The sequence below is a fragment of the Heloderma suspectum genome, chromosome 5 (assembly GCF_057233095.1).
Source record: "Heloderma suspectum isolate Gila_16-S chromosome 5, 16-S_ref, whole genome shotgun sequence".
Taxonomy (NCBI): Eukaryota; Metazoa; Chordata; class Lepidosauria; order Squamata; family Helodermatidae; genus Heloderma; species Heloderma suspectum.
In genome coordinates, this window is record NC_139462.1 from 194,082,230 (window position 1) to 194,101,698 (window position 19,469).

The window sequence follows — 19,469 nt, forward strand, 5'->3', positions numbered from 1 at the left end:
GATATTATTATCCTTCCTATACAGCTCTTCCGTATAGTCTTGCCACCTTTTCTTGATCTCTTCTGCTTCTGTTAGGTCCTTGCCATCTTTGTTTTTGATCATACCCATTTTTGCCTGGAATTTACCCCCGATGTTTCTAATTTTCTGGAAGAGGTCTCTTGTCCTTCCTATTCTATTATCTTCTTCTGCTTCCGCGCATTGCTTGTTTAAAAATAATTCCTGATCTCTTCTGGCTAACCTCTAGAATTTTGCATTTAATTGGGCATATCTTCCCCTATCACTGTTTCCTTTTGCTTTCCTTCTTTCTTGGGCTGCTTCCAGTGTCTCAGCAGACAGCCATCCTGCCTTCTTGGTTTTTTTCTTTGGGACGTTTTTTGTTGCCGCCTCCTGAACAATGTTGTGAACTTCTGTCCATAGTTCTTCCAGGACCCTATCTACTAAACCTAGTCCCTTAAATCTATTCTTCACCTCCACTGCATATTCATGAGGAATATTACTGAGCTCATACCAGGATAAAAATATGGGGCAGGAGGAACACAGCAGGGGTAAATGCATTTCTGAGGAGGGGGGCAGCTTTATTGCATGTGTTAAGATTTCTGTAAGAGAAATAATGGCATATTTCACACTAAGCCTCCTCTCCTAAACATACTTTTCCTGAAGCGAGTCTTCTGACAGACATCCAAAAGACGTAAATAGCCTTGCTGATCCAGGGGGGTGGGGTGGGTGGCTGGGTGGGTGGATTTCAAAAATCACAGCAAGCAATATTTAGGATCAAGAAAAATGTCTGAAAATAGTGATGGAATTCACTTTCAAGCAAGCACGCGTACGGCTGCAGCCGTATTTTAATCTCCAGTTTATGTTTCAGTTACATGTATATCTGAAAATGCTTCCCTTCAAGTAACCACAAAGGTCCAGCTATGGAAGGCAAGGGGGCGAGCTACTTGCGTGCGTGCGTGCGTGCGTGCGTGCGGGGGGAATTGCTTAACCCACCCCATGTCCCCCCCCCCGCACACGCACCCCTCCTTCCGTTGATCTTTGTCTGTCTGTGTCTCTCTTTCAGCGTTCTTGGTCCCCATGGTCACCAACCCACCCGTTTCCCTCCCTTTTGCGTTTGCCACACTGAGCGCCGTAAAACGCGGCGCCGTAATCCAAAGTGGAGTGACCCAAGGCCGGCCAGGCTGCCTGACTGTGGGGAGAAAGCAAGGGGCTGCGACTGGGCGAGGCTGGCTTCCTCAGGGCCGCCCTTCCATTCCACATGCATCCTTCCCGCCTCGTGGCGGGGCGGCCGGAGTCCTCTGTTGCCACGGTAACCGCGTGGCTTGAGGCGCCGGGGACCGGCCAAGGCCGCAGAGCTCAGGATGAACAGGAAGAAGCTGCAGAAGCTCGCCGAGTCGCTGTGCAAGACCGCTAAGCACTGTGAGTGAGAGACGGGCCTCCCTTCCCCCACCTCTTCCTCTTCCTTCCAGCCAGTCTTTTATTTTACTTCATTTTATTTTTAAACTTGTATTTTGCTGTTTCATTCTTACACGTTAGTGTGTAGGGCTAGAACCAGGGAGACCCGAGTTCAAATTCCCATTTGATGTTGAACCTGCCTTGGTGACGTTGGGCCAGCCACTATCTCTCCACCTTAACTCACCTCACAAGGTTGTTGAGAAGATAAGGGTACAATCCTATGCATGTTTAGACAGAGTTGTAGGACTTTTTTTCTGTCTAAACATACATAGGATTGCATCCTAAAAGAGGGGGGGAATCGTGTAAGCTGCCCTGACCTCCTTGGAGGAAGGGCAGGCTAAAAATGTCAATTAACATTGCAATAAATGTATCTATTGTAATAAATGTAATAATTAAATGACACAAGTTGATATCAAACCCAAGGGATGTAACTCTGTTTCAAAACACTGTTAAGGTTGTGACTGGAAGCTTCTCATGAAATGCATAATTTATTACAAAGATTTAACCACTGCTCTTCGGCTTGAAAGCTGCCAGCGCTGTGCACATCACTGAAAGAACAATAGCAATAAAATAAAAATGATTAAAACCAATACAAGAGCAGAATCAGACTGAGAATCAGACTGAGAATTTAGCAGAATCTAAAACCTAAAGATCTACAAAGTCTAAAAGGGCTGATAAGATAAAAAGGTCTTCACCTGATTCCTGAAAGTATCAGACTGAGCCCCAAACAGGACTCCTCGAGGAAAGCATTCCAAAGCCTGTTATAAATATGACAATTCAGCTTTTCTTCTGTGTAGTATTTCATTTTAATTATTGCCATGACTTACTTTATTTTATAGTCAACAAATTTGAAGTGGAATGTCTCATAAAGCTTTTCAACAACTTGGGGGTGGAGCCCAGTGACCGACATGCTGTTGTTGGTTTAGACCGTAACTCATTTCGAAATATCCTACATGTCACATTTGGAATGACAGATGACATGATTATGGACAGAGGTGAGATTAAATCAATTCTTGCAAATTTGAATGTATTTAAAATACCTATTTTAAATAAAAAGCAGTTGACATAACAGTTTCGAAGGCATTTCTATTCCATAGAGATTCACTATGTTGATAGGGCACATAATGGAAGCCCTAATTGTTTTAGTGTTACTTTCGTCTTTTACTGCTCATTATACATAAATAAGTCCCTGTGTAATGAGTAATGAGTTCTACTAGTGACTAATGTGTATATATTGAGAGTATTGTTTGCATCTGCCACTTATAGAATGGCTTTGAGGCAGTTTAATCTTTGAGCCTTGTTCTCTTGTATAGATGTTAGTTAGCTAGCTAGCTAGCTAGCTAGCTAGTTATGGACAAGTAGCACTATTGATGCAGTATCTCAAATAAAGCATTTACAGTACAATCCTATCAGAAGTCCCATTGAGTGAAATAGCATTTACTCCTAGGTAAGTAGGAATACTTACTTGTGAGTAAAGTCCACTTGGGGGGAAAAGGGGGCTTAGTTCCCAGTAAACCCACTGGACTGCACTATTAGCCTAGAAAGGTAGAGACCCTTATATGAGACACCTTTATACAAACTCATTTTGAGCAATAGTCAGTGTACATGTTAGCCATTGCTGTCTAGGGCTGTGTGTCGCTGTAATGTATCATTACTATAATGAGGCAATTAAGATGAATAACAGTTAAAATATAAAACATGGTGCGGCTGTCATCAGAAGCTCTAGTTACAAAATTACATAATCATGTTTTTAAAACTCTGAGTTGGTGACAAATAATTGCTTGCTTCAGCATTGTGACTGGTGTCCAAAATAGCTACTTTAGGTTTCCCAAGGCTTGAGCTGGATCAGTGGGATTTGTTTTTACTTTGAATAGTATACTTCCCTCCATCTCCCGCATGCGGTATGAGAAACTGCTTTTGAAATCCCCTTACTTTCCAAAGTGGTTTGCTGTGTGGCAGCCCAAAGCCCGTGGTGTGTGGAACTAGTTGTGCTGTTTATTTGGATCCTGGACTGTGCATAAATAATGATTTTGAGATTTCTAAAAGAATTATTTTATAGCTGCTAGTAAAAATAGTTCTTACAGTTTTGTTTCTGAAAATATTTCTGATAACAGGTACGTCTTAAACGTGTTTTGTGATCAGAGTGTTATCCTACTGTAGGAATCGGCAAAGGAACAATGCCATTAGTACAATTAAAAATGTCCATTAAAAATTAATTAAAAATTTAATGGAGCAGAGAAATTCTTATGTTTCCATATTTATTTTTACTTAAAGCCTAGGGTGGAGTATATGGGGTTATAACATCTTTCTGTTTTTATTTAAGCTTGTATTAGGCTGGGTAGGTGGTGAACAAAGATTGGGAGACAATCTTAATTGAACCATACATATCTAAGCCTAACACATAGACACAGAGGCTGCAATCCTGTACACACTTACCTGAGAGTAAGCCCCACTGAACTAAATTAGGTTTAATTCTGAATTGCCGCATATAGGATTGCACTGCACTTGGGTGATTTGGTGCAAATATTTTGAAATACACTTTTACAATAACCTCTCTTCTCATTTCAGTGTTCCGTGCTTTTGACAAAGACAATGACAGCTGTGTCAGTGTAACAGAATGGGTGGAAGGGTTATCAATATTTCTCAGGGGATCACTCGAAGAAAAGATGAAATGTAAGATTTCTATAGCAGCGGCAAGTTTTCATGCTAGTCTTAAATCTAGGACAATTTAAATGACAAGCATATTGTTAAAGTATGTAAGTATTCTGCCTTTAATAATTGAAATGTTTTATCACTCATTTTAATTTTTTTATCTCACAGTTCTTCCAAAGAGCTGAGGGTAGTATAAATATCTTATCATCCCCCACTTTTATCCTCATGACAGTTCTATGGATGAGTGAAGCTGAAAGTGACTGGCTATGTGTAGTTTATATTTATAACCCACTTTTCTATTGTAAAATAATCAAGGTGACTTACAGTGAAAGAGAATAATTATAAACAACAATAAAAATGAATCCTGTAAAATGGGTGGGGAATGGGTGGCTCTCTGAATGTTGTTGGACCACAGCTCGCATTATCCCTCATCATTACAGTCCAACAACATCTAGAGGGCCACATGTTCCCCACCCCTGCTTTAAAACAACAGCAGATACAACATCAAGACTGAAATCATCAGTGGATTTTGTGCCTGAGTGAGGATTTGAATCAAGGTTGTCTCAGTTCAAGTTCAACACTAGACATACCAATATTTAAATGTGTTTTTGTATTTCTATCTGCAATGCTTGGGAGTACCCAGCTGAATAACTGATGTCATTGAAAAGCAATTGTATACAAGATGATATGAGATTATATGGATGGATGTTCTTTCCATAGGATTTCAGCTTTTATGGCTCATTCACACAAGCAAGTCACCAAGTGATGAACTGCATGTGATATTGTCACAATTCTATTAAGAATCATATGATCTAGAAAGTACAGCCAATAGTTTGAGAACCTAGTTTATAATTTAAGTCCTTTATATAAGCATGGGGAGAAGGTCTCTATAACTGCTCCTTCTGCACCTATTCTTTAACAAGTATTTGTTGCTGTCTATTTCTTCACAAATTACATTGCTTTTGCCACTGACTACAGGATATGTGTCAATTTCTGAAATTACCGGACAGTAAGGTATTGAGAAGTTATATTTTTTTTAAAGCAAGTTGGATGATCCTACAGCAAATGTAAAAGAAATGTAAATGTCTGAATTAACAGGAAGCAAAGTTGTTATTGTGAAAGCAAGTGTCCAGCTTTGGGGGAAAAGGAATGCAGATTGATTAAAACAAATATAAAATATAAAACAAATCATGAATATGTGGTAACTTAAGTAAAGGGGGAAAGCACCACAAAATATCTAAAATGTGCTTTAGCAGAGCAGGTTTTGGCAGCCTTTCTTTTAAATATAATTTACTAACTGCTAAGTCCTCTCGTTACCTGAAATGTGCTTTGTTTGCTATGCATGCTTTGCATTAACTCAGTTACCCTTTCCAAAGACTGCTTTGAGGTTTATGACCTAAACAGTGATGGATATATTTCACGGGAGGAAATGTTTCATATGCTGAAGAACAGTCTGCTAAAACAGCCATCAGAAGAAGATCCTGATGAAGGAATTAAAGATTTAGTAGAAATAACACTGAAAAAAATGGCAAGTACCATAACTTAAAGACTTAACTTCTAAGATATATAGGGTTAGTCATACTTAGAGTAGTCCATTGAAATTAATGGAACTTACTCATGATTAATTTAAGTCCCATCAGTTTCAATGGGCCTACTCCAAGTATGGCTGTCTGAATCCAGCCGAAGTATACACTGCACTCACATCTAATATTAATGACCAACAGCAATATTTGTGTGTGGTAGGAAAATATATATAGCCAAAAGTTTTAGAGATGAAAAAGAAGCACAACTGGACTTAATCACTCCAAGAATAACTAAAGAAATAAATCCAAGAGTCCATCTCTGTTCATTATACAAATTGGTACTAGTAAATGAAAGTGGTTTGAACAGCAGCAGAAAAATATTTTTAAAAGTATCAGCAAAGCAAAGGAGTTTGTTCAGCAGCAGCATAACATTTCTGTTGTTATACAAGTTGCTAGTAACTAGCATGCTGACTGTGCAATACTAGGCATGTCTACTCAGAAGTAAGCTTTATTCAATTCAGTAAGGCTTGCTCCCACTTAAAGTATGTATAGGATTGCAGTCCAAATGCAGTAACTGTATTGGCTAACAATACCTGCTCATTTTTGTAGGACTATGACCATGATGGCAAACTCTCTTACATGGATTTTGAAAAGGCTGTAAGAGATGAAAATCTCCTTCTAGAAGCATTTGGACCATGTTTGCCTGATATGAAGGTATTTGTGTAATTTAGACTGGAATATAGAACTGCTGTTAGTAGTAAATAGCAGGTCTAATAAAAGATGGTCCTCAATCTACTGAATATAATCACAAGGGCTTGGATCCAGGATCTGCCTTCTACAAGACGAAGAGCTCTGCTTACAGAAGGTTCCACCCCCTGATTATTAGGGATCCCTCCTCACCCATTCAGCAGATGTCTCCTGACGCTCTGTGTAGCTTTTCAGGGGGCTGGGGGGGCTGCTATGGGAAGTAGGGGCCAGGGAAGTCTGCTTCCATCAGCACAATTGATCCAGCTTAAATCTGGCTCTAACCCATGGTATATTGTTCATGGCATATCCAGTTAGTAGAATAGTAAACTCACTATAAGACATTCGTAAGATTTCATTCAAACTATTGCTATGAAATACTGCAATTTTGTCCGTACAACACATTCAAACTGGACAGGATAGAAATCACAAAAAACTGAGGTGACTGAAGTGAAGGTCTTATGAGAGGACATTGAAGGAGGCAACATTAGTTTAGCTTCATAAAATGTTGAAGGATATGTTTACATTACAAGGATACCTGAAGCTAATCAGTTAGCAAAACATCTATACCAGGAGTAGGAAACCTTTTTCAGTCCAATAGCTGAATTCCATTCTGGCAAAGTTCTGAGGTCCACATTCCAAGGCAGAGTGGGCAGGACCAAAATGTGACTCTTACCTATTTTAAGCCTATTCATAAGTAAGCAGGGCAAGCCTCTGCAGGTCTGCCCAGAACCAGGCAGAAATGTATTAGCAGCACTTTAAAATGCCATCCAGTATACCAACTCTCTGCACTTATACTCAGAAATAAACATGAGCAGCATATATACTCAGAAGTAAGTAAGACTTAATGTTCCTGATAAGCAGCTGATCCAAGATAAGAGCTTTTCCCTGTCTGGAAAAGGGGACAGAGCCTGGGAAAGAAGCGGGTGGGTCGAATGGGGAACACTTGTGGGCTATATTTGACCCAGGGCAGGTGGTGGGGCAGAGCAGAGGTTCCCCATGCCTGATCTATACAAACAACACATTTCAGGGCAAATTACCGTACACAAATGATCTTACCATACAAATTGAAGCAACCAAACTCCCTTGTTTAATATAGTTTCAATCCAGGGGCAAGGCATTAGGAAGTTGGGTATTCTTTATTGGGACATTCAACTTCCCTAACAAGAGCCTGAATTAAAAACTGTAGAAGAACCCCAGATCTCTGTCAGCAACCCTTGATCTGTTGTGTTAAATGCACCTAATTTACTGAACCTTCTGGATTTGGTTTAGCAAAAATATTTCTAATGTAGTACATCTTGCTTGTTCCTCTCTATTTTGTAGTAGACAACTTCCACTTCTCTGGAAGATGTAAACAAATCTGTTTGGTTTTTAGCTGGCTCCTGTATCTGAGTGGGGGTGGGGACTGCAATTGATTAGATAACGCTTCGTTCTAGGGTTTCTCTTTAAGTAAATATGTACACACTGAACAGTTACATACCACAGAAGACCCTGTGCAACTCTCCTATATACCTTTAAAGCATTACAACCAAAAGTTAAGAAAAGGATATTGCATTGGATTTGCAGAAGTATGAGACCTACAGCAAAGCTGGCTATTTCAAACATCCAGATTTTTGTGAGTGCTCTGGAATAGTACATCCTTTTCATCAGATGGCATGCACTAACGTGGTAATTAAAGGAAATCACAACTTTGGGATCAAATCCCCTCCTTTAGTCCTGAAAAATAGGATGTTTTTGTTTACAATACCACAAAATAATAATATAGTTTTCATGGAAGCATACTAATTTCTAATTTTAGAGCAAATTGCCCATCTGTGAGTAAATGTTCATAATTTTTCAGACCATTTACATTTCAGACATGATATATAGCTCTTTAATATCAAAATCAAAGGCTACAATCCTGTGCATATGATGCACTGAAATAAATGAGAGCCGGGAATGCAGAACATGACAAGCAACTACAGCCAACTACCTTTGCTTCTTGAGCAGTGATTCCCAAACTGTACCATGGCATGGTAGTGTGCTGTGAGATGGGCTGAAAAATAAATTAAGCCATTATGTGGGAAGCATCAATTACTTCAACCCTAAAGCTCCATGCAGCATTCATCTCTTTCTCTGCAGTGGTCATCTCAAGAAACACACTGGGATTTGTTAACTTGCTTTACAGCTGACAGGAAGAAGGGAATCCCATAAGAAATTACCATTGATGCAGAAAGCACTACACAAAGGGGGAGGGCAGACCATCCAGAAATAGAATTAACTGAGCTATCTTGTAGGCAAAAGCAAGAGAATGCCTGCCCATTGTCTTGATGGTCACTGAGAAAATACATATAAATTGTGTGCCAAGTGACACATGCCTGTAATTTTAATCTAGAAATTCCCAACCCCCACCCCTATTTCAAGGCTTAAATTTTGAGAAACTGTTGGTTCTATGGTGAAGGCACCTTTACACGTACTTTAATTTTCTGTATTGGCTTTTGCCACTCTTTATATATTCTTATACAGCAGGGTGCAGAAACTTAGGCCCAGGGGCCAAATCCAGCCCTTCAGGATTTTCCAGATGGCCATGCCACATCCCTGGTATTTTGGCCACATCCCAGCCTCTCCCACTCTAATTTTGAAACCCCATAACTACATCTCTATTTAGATGTCTTGGTGGTCATAAAATTTGGCCAACGGCAGAGAGCTTTCTATTATAACACAATATTGAAGGTATAAAAGATATAAATTAGGATCCAAATAATTATGGAACTAGTTTTGCACATCTGTGGGATTTTGGGCTTGTATTTCTCAAAAAGTACACACTTGGCAAACTCTTTTGAAACATGTTAATATCAAGAACAAATTGTAATATGGAATAGAAGTCTGTTGTTCAAAGGGGTTGGGGGGAAGAGCCAGATATTCCACTGGGCACACCCAAGTCCTTGGGCATAGTTCTTTGGAAACAAGCCATGATAAAGATGGCCTAATATAAAACGACAGGATTGAGATTTTACTGTTAAATAAATAGTGTTCATGTTTTGGCTTCTGTGCTGTTTATATTATGCAAGTCTAACTTTTATAAACTATACATTAACATTAGATACTTTCTAATATTTTACTTTACAGTGCAGGATGGCATTTGAGGCCCAAGCGTTCCAAGATACTCCTGATTTGTAGCTCTGCAAGTGAAATATACTGTGTGAACTACTATGAAAGGACACCATTAATTAAAAAAATAAAGTAAAGGAAGCAAATTAGACACTTTTTTCCTACAAGCATTCTAAAGTACAAAGGTTAATGGAAAATATTTTGATATACTTTCTTCCATAGTAATACATTTATAAGGATTCCAAAAATAACAGGACGACATAAATGTTAACAATTTGCAGCAAAGGGATAGTTTATTAAACAGAATGTACAAAAACATTGTCAGATCAAGCCATACAGTGTTGTTGTGTAACACTGTTTAAATTAAATATATAGAATACACTATCCGAAGTATTTATATTCGTCTTCTCTGCTTCACTGTTGGCTTTGTTTGAGTGTTCACTGAAATCCCTCCAGATAGATCAGGAGTCTGAACAGGAACCACAACCTAGTTTGGACAGAAAAATCTAAACTTAGTACATTCTGTTTATACTTTCAGTAATTGCTCTAGATCGCTCAGACAGATAACTGAACAATGTACAGCAGGGAGTCAAGTAAGCAAACTCAGTGGTCTCTCTCAAACTGGTCTCTCCTCTCCTTCTCCACTGCCTCTTTCTGCACGGCTTGCTAGCAAACCCTGCATACTCATGCACTCATGGAGGACAAACTGACCTATTCTCCCTTTCATTGCTCTCGCTACCACTGTTTATCCCATAAGGTCTGCTAACATGTATAGCTAGTGCAGCAGTGATTTCTGTAAACTGTTTACCACTCGTCTTTTTTCCAGAAATAAAAGACTTGGCTAGGTGGGACAACAAGCCCAAGTGGCTTTCAGATGGCAGCATTAGATAAGAGGGGAGGGAGAAGAGGTTATGGCATGTGAGCAGTAAATGATACTGAGCAGCAGCCCTCTATGAATGGATTTGGCTCAAGGACTACAAGCTGTCATTCACTAGTTTGTGGGAAATGAACAGCTATTAAAGCATTTTGAGTGGTATTCCTGTCTTTGGTCTGCAAAAAAAAATTTCACTCAAGATCGCCCAAAGTCTAATTTGACTCATTTTACCTCTCATTTCATTGTTACTCACCTGATGATAGGCTAGGAAACACTTCATGAGATATATTTTTATACTTCGGAGCAGATTTCAAAACACACAGTAACACATGTACAGCATCAGTTAAGAACAGCATCCATTTGTTACAAAGTTGGCAACAGAAAAAGAGCCAAACACTAGTTTCTTAGTCACCACTCAGATGTATTTGGAAAGGAAAACTGGAATACACACAACTGAGCCCCTTGAAATCACTGTAACAATATGCATATATATTATACGATGAACTCCCATGCACAATACATTGCATGAAAGGGTTTTAAAAATGCAGTCCTAAGCACATTTCTGTAGATGTTAACTTCTAATGAAATCAATGGGGATTGTTTACTCTGCTTGTGACTGCAGTATAAGTATTCTATTCATTAAGTAGTTGAAAGTAGACTTAAGGTTAAAACTGAAATCGGCACTTCTATTTCAGAAACTGTATAATTCAGAGGAGCAATTATTTATCACATAAAAAGAAATTTTATTTCATCCTAGGAGTTATGTTTCTAATTATTTTAGACCAACCTAAACAGAAAATGCCAGAAAATTGGAAACATGGACAGTTTTAGAAGGCTCCCTTATGCTGCGCAGTACTAAAATGAAATGATGATTATCCAAAACGAGGTGTTCATCCCTTTCCCAAATAGATGTGTTTATAGAATCAACATGGAAGGGCAGTTTATCACCTCAAAATAAAATGTGTGATTCTAGCACACATTTTGAAAACACTGAATGAGAATTTGCTATAGCATACCTTCTTTAGCTTATTACGAATTAAGTTTGCTGAGGTGTTCAGTGAATCATCATCCATGTCTATTTTAGGTGTTTCTGGTAGCTTTGGACCAATAATTATTTCTTCACTATTGTCTCTTCCAAAAAGGGAAAGTTTGTTGTCTTCATCACGTCTCCTCTTTCGTTCCTGCAGCTGAGTTGTTCGGGGCATGAATCTTCCAAGCCCGTTATCACAAGGAAGTTTTTTTTTGCAGGCTGATGTGTTATGTACTTCTCGCTGCAGACTCTGAGTCATTATTGTCCTCTGGTTAAAGTACTCAGATGTTTTAGTACAGTCAAGAACAGACTGAGGTGCTACTAACACATTCCAACAGTGCTCTCCAGAAGGAGATGCTATATTTCTCAATGGCAGTTCACAACAGGTTGATTGGTGAGGACCATGAACATGTGCAGGTGGATTCCAGTTACTAGTAGCTGCTTCAGTTGTACATGATCCAGAAGTGTCTAATTGAATGTTCTTTTGAAAACTTGTATTAGAATCCTGTTTCTTCACCAGTAATTGCTCTTAAACATAAAATAGTAGAAATTACCATTTTGAATATCTAACCACATCTAACTATTAATATCTGGATCACATCAAACTGTTAATCTTACTTCCAGGTAAGTTTCAATATGAAACTTATGAAGAACATTTCATTAATTTTTAGCTGCCTTGAGTGTCATTTTTTGGCGCAACAGTAGGATATAATTAAAAAACAAACAAACTTATGCCTAAGTTCGATCTAGGAAGGGCCACCTTCTACTCCCTACCTTGAATACTTTCGATTTCCACTATCACACCAGAGGGCCAAAGTAAAGATGATGCTAAATGCATCTTTGCATTTAATATGCATTCTTCTAAAAATGCAACTAGCTGCTCTGGGGACCCCTGAGCAGGATTATGACCACAGCAGGCAGGGAAGAGGAGATAGGACACGAAAAATATGTACCAGAGAGCCAAAACACTTTTCTACTGGATTGGGGAGTCAGTGGGTAAGTTTTCCTTCATAAACTGTCTGTCAGGTCAAATAGGTGATTACTATTCTTATAGCAAGGCAGCTTTATACACTTGTTCAAGGCACAGGATTGCTTTAATAAACTATTTTTCAAGCTGCATCTTGGAGGAACATCTGGCATTGTTCAGTTCTATCCGGTCCTTGTAGCACACCATACTGTGGCAGATGTGAAATAATACAGGAAGAATTTAGATTTAACTAGAAAATACAAACCAAAGAAATTTAACTTCCCCAAAAGTGTACAGCCACAAACCTTTGTTACTGGTTACTTTTGCTATATACTTTCTTCTGTCTTGTATTTTCTCTCTGGTCTCTTGTACACTCTCAAATTCTGGAGCATAGCACACATGCAGCAAACTGCCAAAGAAACTCCGTTCATCTAATTTTCTTTTGGCTATCCTAACAAAGCGAAAGTTAATGTTAAACGTTACCCAACCTTTTAAGATCTTTTAAAGCCCATAACTAGATTAAATTATGATATTAAAAAAATTACTTTGTGACTTGCACACAACTAGTATGTCACAAAAATCTCAACATTAAACTACCAAGGATCATAGGGTAAAGTGAAGACAGGCTATCATTCCCAAGTTATCAATACCTTGCACTCTGTATTTTTTGAAACTTGATCAGGTAAACTTCTGTAAATTCTTCTGCTGGATAGTCATCTAATGGATTATATTCTTCAATGGTGCCATACAATGCAAATTGCTCAACTAATTCCTTCATAACACCCAAGGCAGGCACACCTTGTATTAACAAATATCGAGATTCTAAGTTGACAGTATATACCTAAAAAACACAGCAGGATTAATACTTATTTTGTAATAAAGACATCAGTCTCAAGTACTTGCTTGTTAAACATTCCTAAAATTTTAAATAATATTAGTATAACTGTGTTAGCCTTCTGGTTACAGATTCAAAAGTTAAGTGTAGCACACGCATAGATTAATCTCCAGTTCCATTTACAGCATCTGATGAAGTGGGTTGTAACCCATGAAAGCTCATGCGCATTTATTAAAATATCTGAACAACTAAAACTGTTTGTCTAGCCTATATGTCTGCTACACTTAACCCTTGAATTTAAAATTTTAAGTGTGACCTATTTTGATCTTGATTGTTTGCACAGGTAACACTATTGTAAAGCAATTCATAAAAATCTATTTTGGCACTACAAAGTAGAAACAAAATGTGATCATTTAAATCTTAAAGCACAGATAGCCAACTAGTAAAAAAAAGAAGCTTAGACTATGCAACATCAAAGTCAGCTCATACCCAACTTGTAGAATAAAAGCACAATAGTATATCCTACAAATATATGCTAATCCTAAAAATACCATCTAAATTGAGGCATCACTGCATTTGTTACTGTTTATTCCGTGTACTGAGATATGCTATATACAGTATGACCTAACTGAAAAGTCCCTATTTAATAATTTGAAAATAATCACCATATGCAGTACTATGATACTTCTCCTTTAGAGACAAACAGCCAAGGCACAAGTACTAGCAAGAAATTATTATCCTCGGTTATTGGGCAGTATAGAAATGAAATAAATAAAATAACGAAATCTCAGCTAGACACTGAAGTCTTTGCTAGACTAGATAGCCACATGAGCCTTACAGCTACCACATAAAGTGTCCAACAACTGTCACAATCCACACCTGTAGTACCCAGAATAATTCTCTAGTCCTCTAAAAAGTGGATTAGAGAAATTCATAGATGCCAGGTCGATCAGCAGCAAATATCCATAAGAGCTAAGAGAAACCTTGTTCAGTGGCAGCGTACCACTGAACACTGTCACCGGTCTGATCCAGCGGGGCTCTTCCTATGGAACCTTAACAGGAGAGATGCCAAGAGACAAGGGAAGGGGACTAAACAGGCAACTCTTTCGCCATCCACCACCATCCTGGTTTTACCTTCACCGCGCGTGGCCTGCGCCCCTCACGATACCTGGCGCGCGAGGCACATATCGCTTGCTGAGCGTGGTGGTGATAGACACCCCCAACCTCACCCCCATCGCTTTTCTCAGCGACCGCCGCCATCTTTCTATCACCTCTCCCTCTTGTCGCATATTCCAAGCATCATCCCTCTCCTTTGTCGCATATTCCAAGCATCTTTCTCTTGCCCCCGCCCTCTTCTCTCAGACAGCCAATCAGGTAAAGATCGATGCGTTCCTGCGCTTTCATTGGCCCCCGCTCTGGGGCGGAGAGAAGCGGGTGAAAGTTGAATCCAGCCGGGAAACAACACAGAGCCGAATCGCTCTAGCCAATCACAGCAAGGGAAGGAGGGCGGGCCGGTCGATTTCATTGGGCGGAGAAGCAGGCAAACTAGCTCCACGGCTAACATGATCGCCAGTAGCTGCGAGTCCATGTAGTTGGGCGTCGAGGTGCCTGCCTCGAGCCCCGCGGGCTGTGGGTAGGCCCAGGCCTCGGCCACCATGTGGGGGGTGGGTGGCCCCGGAGTAGCCGCGGTGAGCGTCTCCTTGAGCGGCGCCCGGGACTGCTTCCTGCACCTGCCGGCTGGACTGGCTTCCAGCCTCCGTCTGCAGCAGGTACAGGAACGCGAGGGAGGGCGGCTTCATCCGGGCTCTGGGCAGAGGATCATGGGAACTCGGACCCCCCCCCCCCGAGCTCGCTCTCTCTCTCTCTCTTTTCTTTCTCCTCAAGGCCCCCCTCCCCCAAGTGTCACTCTAGTGATGCGGAAGATCTATTTTCCCCCAATATGTGCTCACTAGCACTTTTTCTGCCCTCTCATCGTGTTTTCTTTGGCGCCATTCAGGGGGCCACTTTCCCTCATGGCAGCCACCGTCGTCATAGCAAACCGTTACTGTGGCAACACTAAGAGGCCTCAGAGCAATTCTTGTTGTGTAGCATCTTGGTACTGTGGAGTGTGGTTTCCGACTTCTGGATGCAGTATAGAATGGGGATCCCTAGTGTGTGCCTTTGCTAGCTGTGTAGAACGGGGGGGGGGGCTGTTACCCTCCAGATGTCCCTGGCCTACAACTCACACCTTCCCTAGCCATTGGCCATGCTGCCTGGGGCTAATGGGAGATGGAGTCCAAGACTGGAGGGCCACAAGTTCCTCAACCCTGGTGTAGAAAGCGGAGTAACGTTATGTACAAGGTTGTTGTTTCATTGTGTTTCACCACTTCAAAACTGGAAGCGAGAAACTGACATTCCTCTTGAGATTCCTACAGCTAGTAAAACAATAGACACTCTAAATCTGACATGACATACCTCCTTCTCTTTCTAATGCCAGTTGAATTCTTTCCCAGTTTAGCTCATAGTTGGTCACGGTACCTGCTATGCAATACTGAGATGTGCAGTTATAATGGTTCTAAGGAACCCAGATCATGCTAGTGGAATGAAATCTTGGTTCAGTGTAAAGAACTATGTGAGATGATTTTCTTCCATTTTTCAAATACACACGAAATAAACATCTTGACACTGAGGGTTGTTAAAACTCAAAACTGTTGACTTCCTTCATTAACTTCATAAAACCAAGAAAATACATGCTCTCTCTTTCTAAATGTTCCTGTCTGTTCTTGCTAGTTCCCAGAAGAATCTAGACCAGTCGCTGTTAAACACTATGCCTTCAAGAACGTATTTCTTATCAACTTACTTTGCCAAGGAATCACTGTATAGTTTTGAAGATTCTGGAGCATTTTACAGGGTACACACTTGGTTCACGCAGGACACTGGCCAGTCTTGTGGGGCCTAACTGTTGCCTGGGGGCTGGTCTCTAGAACATCTCCAGTGCTCATCTCTGCTGCACATTATATGGGATTGGAAATAATGCACAAATTATTTTGCAGGAGAGCATGTCTGCAATTACTGATTTTCTTCTTGAAGAGCCCCTAATAAGCATTTGAGGAATATTTCATAATAGGGCAAAAGTTTGATTTGCCCTCTGTATCTGTACAGCTGTCGGATTAGGGTCTGGGGCGGTGGGGAGAGGAACTGGGAGAAGAAAAGCTTTTATTTAGGAAACTGTGATGTATAGTGTAAAACTCCTTTCATGTCTGTAGTGTTTTATGCAATGGCTTAGCGGTAGCCAATGTTTCTTAAATAGAAGAACAATGTATCAAAATGTGCATAGGGCCAAGAACCCCAGGTCTTCTTACCTGTCTCTTAGTCTCTGCTGCTTTTGCTTCCTCTTGTTAAACACACTCCTGTCCTATGTTCTGGGATGCACTACTGCTTCATCTCTTAGGCTCCAACTACCACTGTTCTTCCCACTCTTTTTGATTTGAACATTACATACATGTCTGCAAAGAAATGGTGTTGTTTCACAAGTGTGTACTCCTGTAATTAACATCTACCTATGAAGTCACTGTAGTATCTCCGTATACAATATTGGGTCCCCCTTGCTCTGCACAGTTAGGTGTTTCGACACTGCTGGCATTGCTATTAATTCTCCCCATCTTAAGTACATTAAATTAGACTGGGCTGAAAAGCATTTTGGAATTTCTTATTCTACATGATGACAATAAGTAAAGTTTGTACAAAGTGGAAGATTGTTAGCCTAATCTAACTGTTACCTGCAAGGGCTTCACTGTGTGTGGAACTCTGCCAGCCATAGGAATTCTTCCATTTATTCCAAAGAAAGGATCTGATCCACATGGGCATTCCTTTGTATACATGGATCTCTCCCCTCCATTGAAGTGGATGAGGGACCCCATTCATAGAAACGTTCTGCACAATAAACACAGGATTTAGAGTAAATGAGTAAATATACCAGAAATTCTCTTAGAATACTAATGAGATTAGGGCATGTTCTATACAAGAGTAATAACCTGTAGATGAGTATTCTATACAAGGGTGTATCATACAAACTCTCTCTTTGCTGAATAATGCTTGATGCTATATGTGTGTTTACATATCTTTAGCCAGAAAAAGAATTGTGGATGATACCTGCTGTTACACTGTTTAACGTCAGTCAGTTTTCTTTGAAATTAACAGGATCAAGCTGTGAAAGCTTCCTGGAACAATCCTCCTATATTCTTGGGCTGGACAGAAATAAGACATTGTCATCAGTATGGTGGAAATGTTGTTGAAATAAGCAGACAACTAGCTGAGAAACTTGGCATCAAAGATGGACAACAGGTTTGGAATGCAAACTTTTATTTGCATATATGAACTAGGAAATTATGTATTTCATAATTATTGGTCTCTATCTGGTACTGTCAATCTCTTTATAGTAAAGTATTTTGCATGCAAGTAAAGGTTTACTTCAGTAAACCTGAATTGCAGAGCTGGAGTTTAATATGCAGGGTAATATGGAGATCAAGACAAAAATATTTTAAAAGGAAGAAACAGGTAACTTTAATATTGTGAACCGCTGAGAGATTTTATTATATTCAGTGGTATATAACTGCCACAAATAAATAAATAAATAAATAAATATAAAATATGTCATTCTTTATGGGTAGTTTCCAGTACTGCTGCTCTGCTTACACCATAAAATAGCACTAGAATAACTGACTTCTAGTGCAATGCCAACTGTGTATGCTGTGTGCAGCAGGTTTTCTGCTGCATATACAATTAGCATTGTGCTAGAGCTTGCTTATGCTAGTGCTACATCAATGGTCTACATGGAATGGCAGCATCAGATACTATCTTATGTTTTCTGTTAGTTCATTTGTATGTTTTTGTTTCCTTTGTACATGCATGACACCGGCCCCAAACTCAAGGACCGTGTGTGCAGCACTGGGCCGTGCACAAAGTTTTTAGTAAGAAACAGTGAGGGCTTTGCCAGTTATGATCATATGTGATGGGAGACAGTGGTGAATGGAATCAGCCTCCCTCCCACCCAAGATGATCAGAACTGACAGCACTTGTATGTGCAACCCCACATGCTAACTGCAGGGATTTTCCCCTCCTGCACAGCATGTCTTTCTGTATGTAGGACCTAATCCAGAAAGAAATTGTTACGTTGAATTACTCCTGTGTGCTGGATCAGGATAATTTGTCTTCAGTTCACTGAGTTGATCAATGCATGAAAAACACCAGGGTTTTTCCTAGCTGCTGCTGCTGCTGCTGCTGCTGATTATTATTATTATTATTATTATATTTATATCCTGCCTTTTTCCAAATACTGGTACTCAAGGTGGCTTTACAACATTAAAACTTGTACAATTAAAACCTATAAATAGAAATATAAACACAAGTACAAAAGTTACAAGTACAAAAGTTAACTGTACAAAAGTTAAAAATATAATTAAATCATCAATATTAAAATTGTAAAACTATCAAAACATTAAAAGACAACAAGAAAAATAGTATCCAGCCGTCATATTTTCACAGGTCTAGACTAGTTATCCCCAAAGGCCTGCTGGAACAAAATTTTTTTTACATGCCTACAAAAGCATATCAAGGAAGGTGCCACTCTTGCCTCTCTGGGAAGTGAGTTCTAGAGCTTTGGGGCAGCCACCGAGAAGGCCCTCTCCCACATTCCCATCAGGCGTGCCTGTGATGGTGGCGGGACGGTGAGAAGGGCTTCCCCTGAAGATCTCAGGGCACGAGTAGGCTCATAGGGGAGAATATGGTCTTTCAGATAACTGGACCTGAGCTGTATAGGGCTTTATAGGACATGACCAGCACTTTGAATTGTGCCCAGAAACAGACTGGGAGCCAGTGAAGCTGTTTTAACAGGGGAGTTGTATGCTCCCTGTAACCAGCCCCAGTCAGCAGTCTGGCAGCAGCTCTTTGAACCAGCTGAAGTTTCCGAACACTCTTCTGAGGCAGCCCCACGTAGAGTGCGTTACAGTAATCCAAATGGGATGTAACTAAGGCATGTGTTACTGTGGCCAAGTCAGACATCTCAAGGAACGGGCGCAGCTGGCGCACTAGCTTTAACAGTGCAAATGCACTCCTGGCCACCTCTGAGACCTGGGCATCCACGCTCAGGGCTGAATCCAGAAGTACACGCAAGCTACGAACCTGTGTCTTCACGGGGAGTGTAACCCCATCTAGCACAAGCTGTATCCCTATTCCCTGATCTACCTTAGTCTTTGGCAGTGTCCTGGACTGAATTGCAAACTGTTATTTAAATTTGAGGAAGCCTGAAAAATGGCTTGTGGGGT

General features: G+C 40.1%; 3 protein-coding genes across 9 annotated transcripts in view; 2 read left to right on the forward strand and 1 right to left on the reverse strand.

The window, feature by feature from the left end:
• Positions 1 to 1,145: 1,145 nt before the first annotated feature.
• CLXN (calaxin) lies at positions 1,146 to 10,506 on the forward strand. Its single transcript, XM_084858856.1, has 6 exons — positions 1,146 to 1,416; positions 2,292 to 2,447; positions 4,021 to 4,125; positions 5,481 to 5,632; positions 6,237 to 6,341; positions 9,480 to 10,506. The coding sequence occupies exons 1-6, from the start codon at positions 1,359 to 1,361 to the stop codon at positions 9,528 to 9,530; spliced, it is 627 nt and encodes a 208-aa protein (XP_084714982.1). The 5' UTR covers positions 1,146 to 1,358; the 3' UTR covers positions 9,531 to 10,506.
• On the reverse strand, positions 9,725 to 14,452 carry RBM48 (RNA binding motif protein 48). Of its 3 annotated transcripts, XM_084858855.1 has the most exons (6): positions 14,336 to 14,452; positions 14,047 to 14,219; positions 12,983 to 13,173; positions 12,638 to 12,783; positions 11,352 to 11,893; positions 9,725 to 9,948 (listed from the first exon to the last, which is right to left on the reverse strand). In XM_084858855.1, exons 3-6 carry the CDS (start codon positions 13,108 to 13,110, stop codon positions 9,856 to 9,858), a joined length of 909 nt encoding a protein of 302 aa, XP_084714981.1. In that variant the 5' UTR covers positions 13,111 to 13,173; positions 14,047 to 14,219; positions 14,336 to 14,452; the 3' UTR covers positions 9,725 to 9,855. The 3 variants fall into 3 exon arrangements, with proteins under 3 accessions (XP_084714981.1, XP_084714980.1, XP_084714979.1); XM_084858854.1 differs by lacking the exon at positions 14,047 to 14,219; XM_084858853.1 differs by lacking the exon at positions 14,047 to 14,219 and having other exon boundaries at positions 14,302 to 14,452.
• Positions 14,453 to 14,675: 223 nt separating this feature from the next.
• The window catches only part of PEX1 (peroxisomal biogenesis factor 1), a 39,915-nt gene continuing 35,121 nt past the window's right edge, over positions 14,676 to 19,469 (forward strand). For all 5 annotated transcript variants that reach the window (XM_084858850.1, XM_084858847.1, XM_084858849.1 and 2 more), the window contains exons 1-2: positions 14,676 to 14,936; positions 17,347 to 17,490. In XM_084858850.1, coding sequence (XP_084714976.1) covers positions 17,480 to 17,490 — 11 coding nt within the window. In that variant the 5' untranslated portion in view covers positions 14,676 to 14,936; positions 17,347 to 17,479. The remainder of the gene's footprint in view (positions 14,937 to 17,346; positions 17,491 to 19,469) is intronic.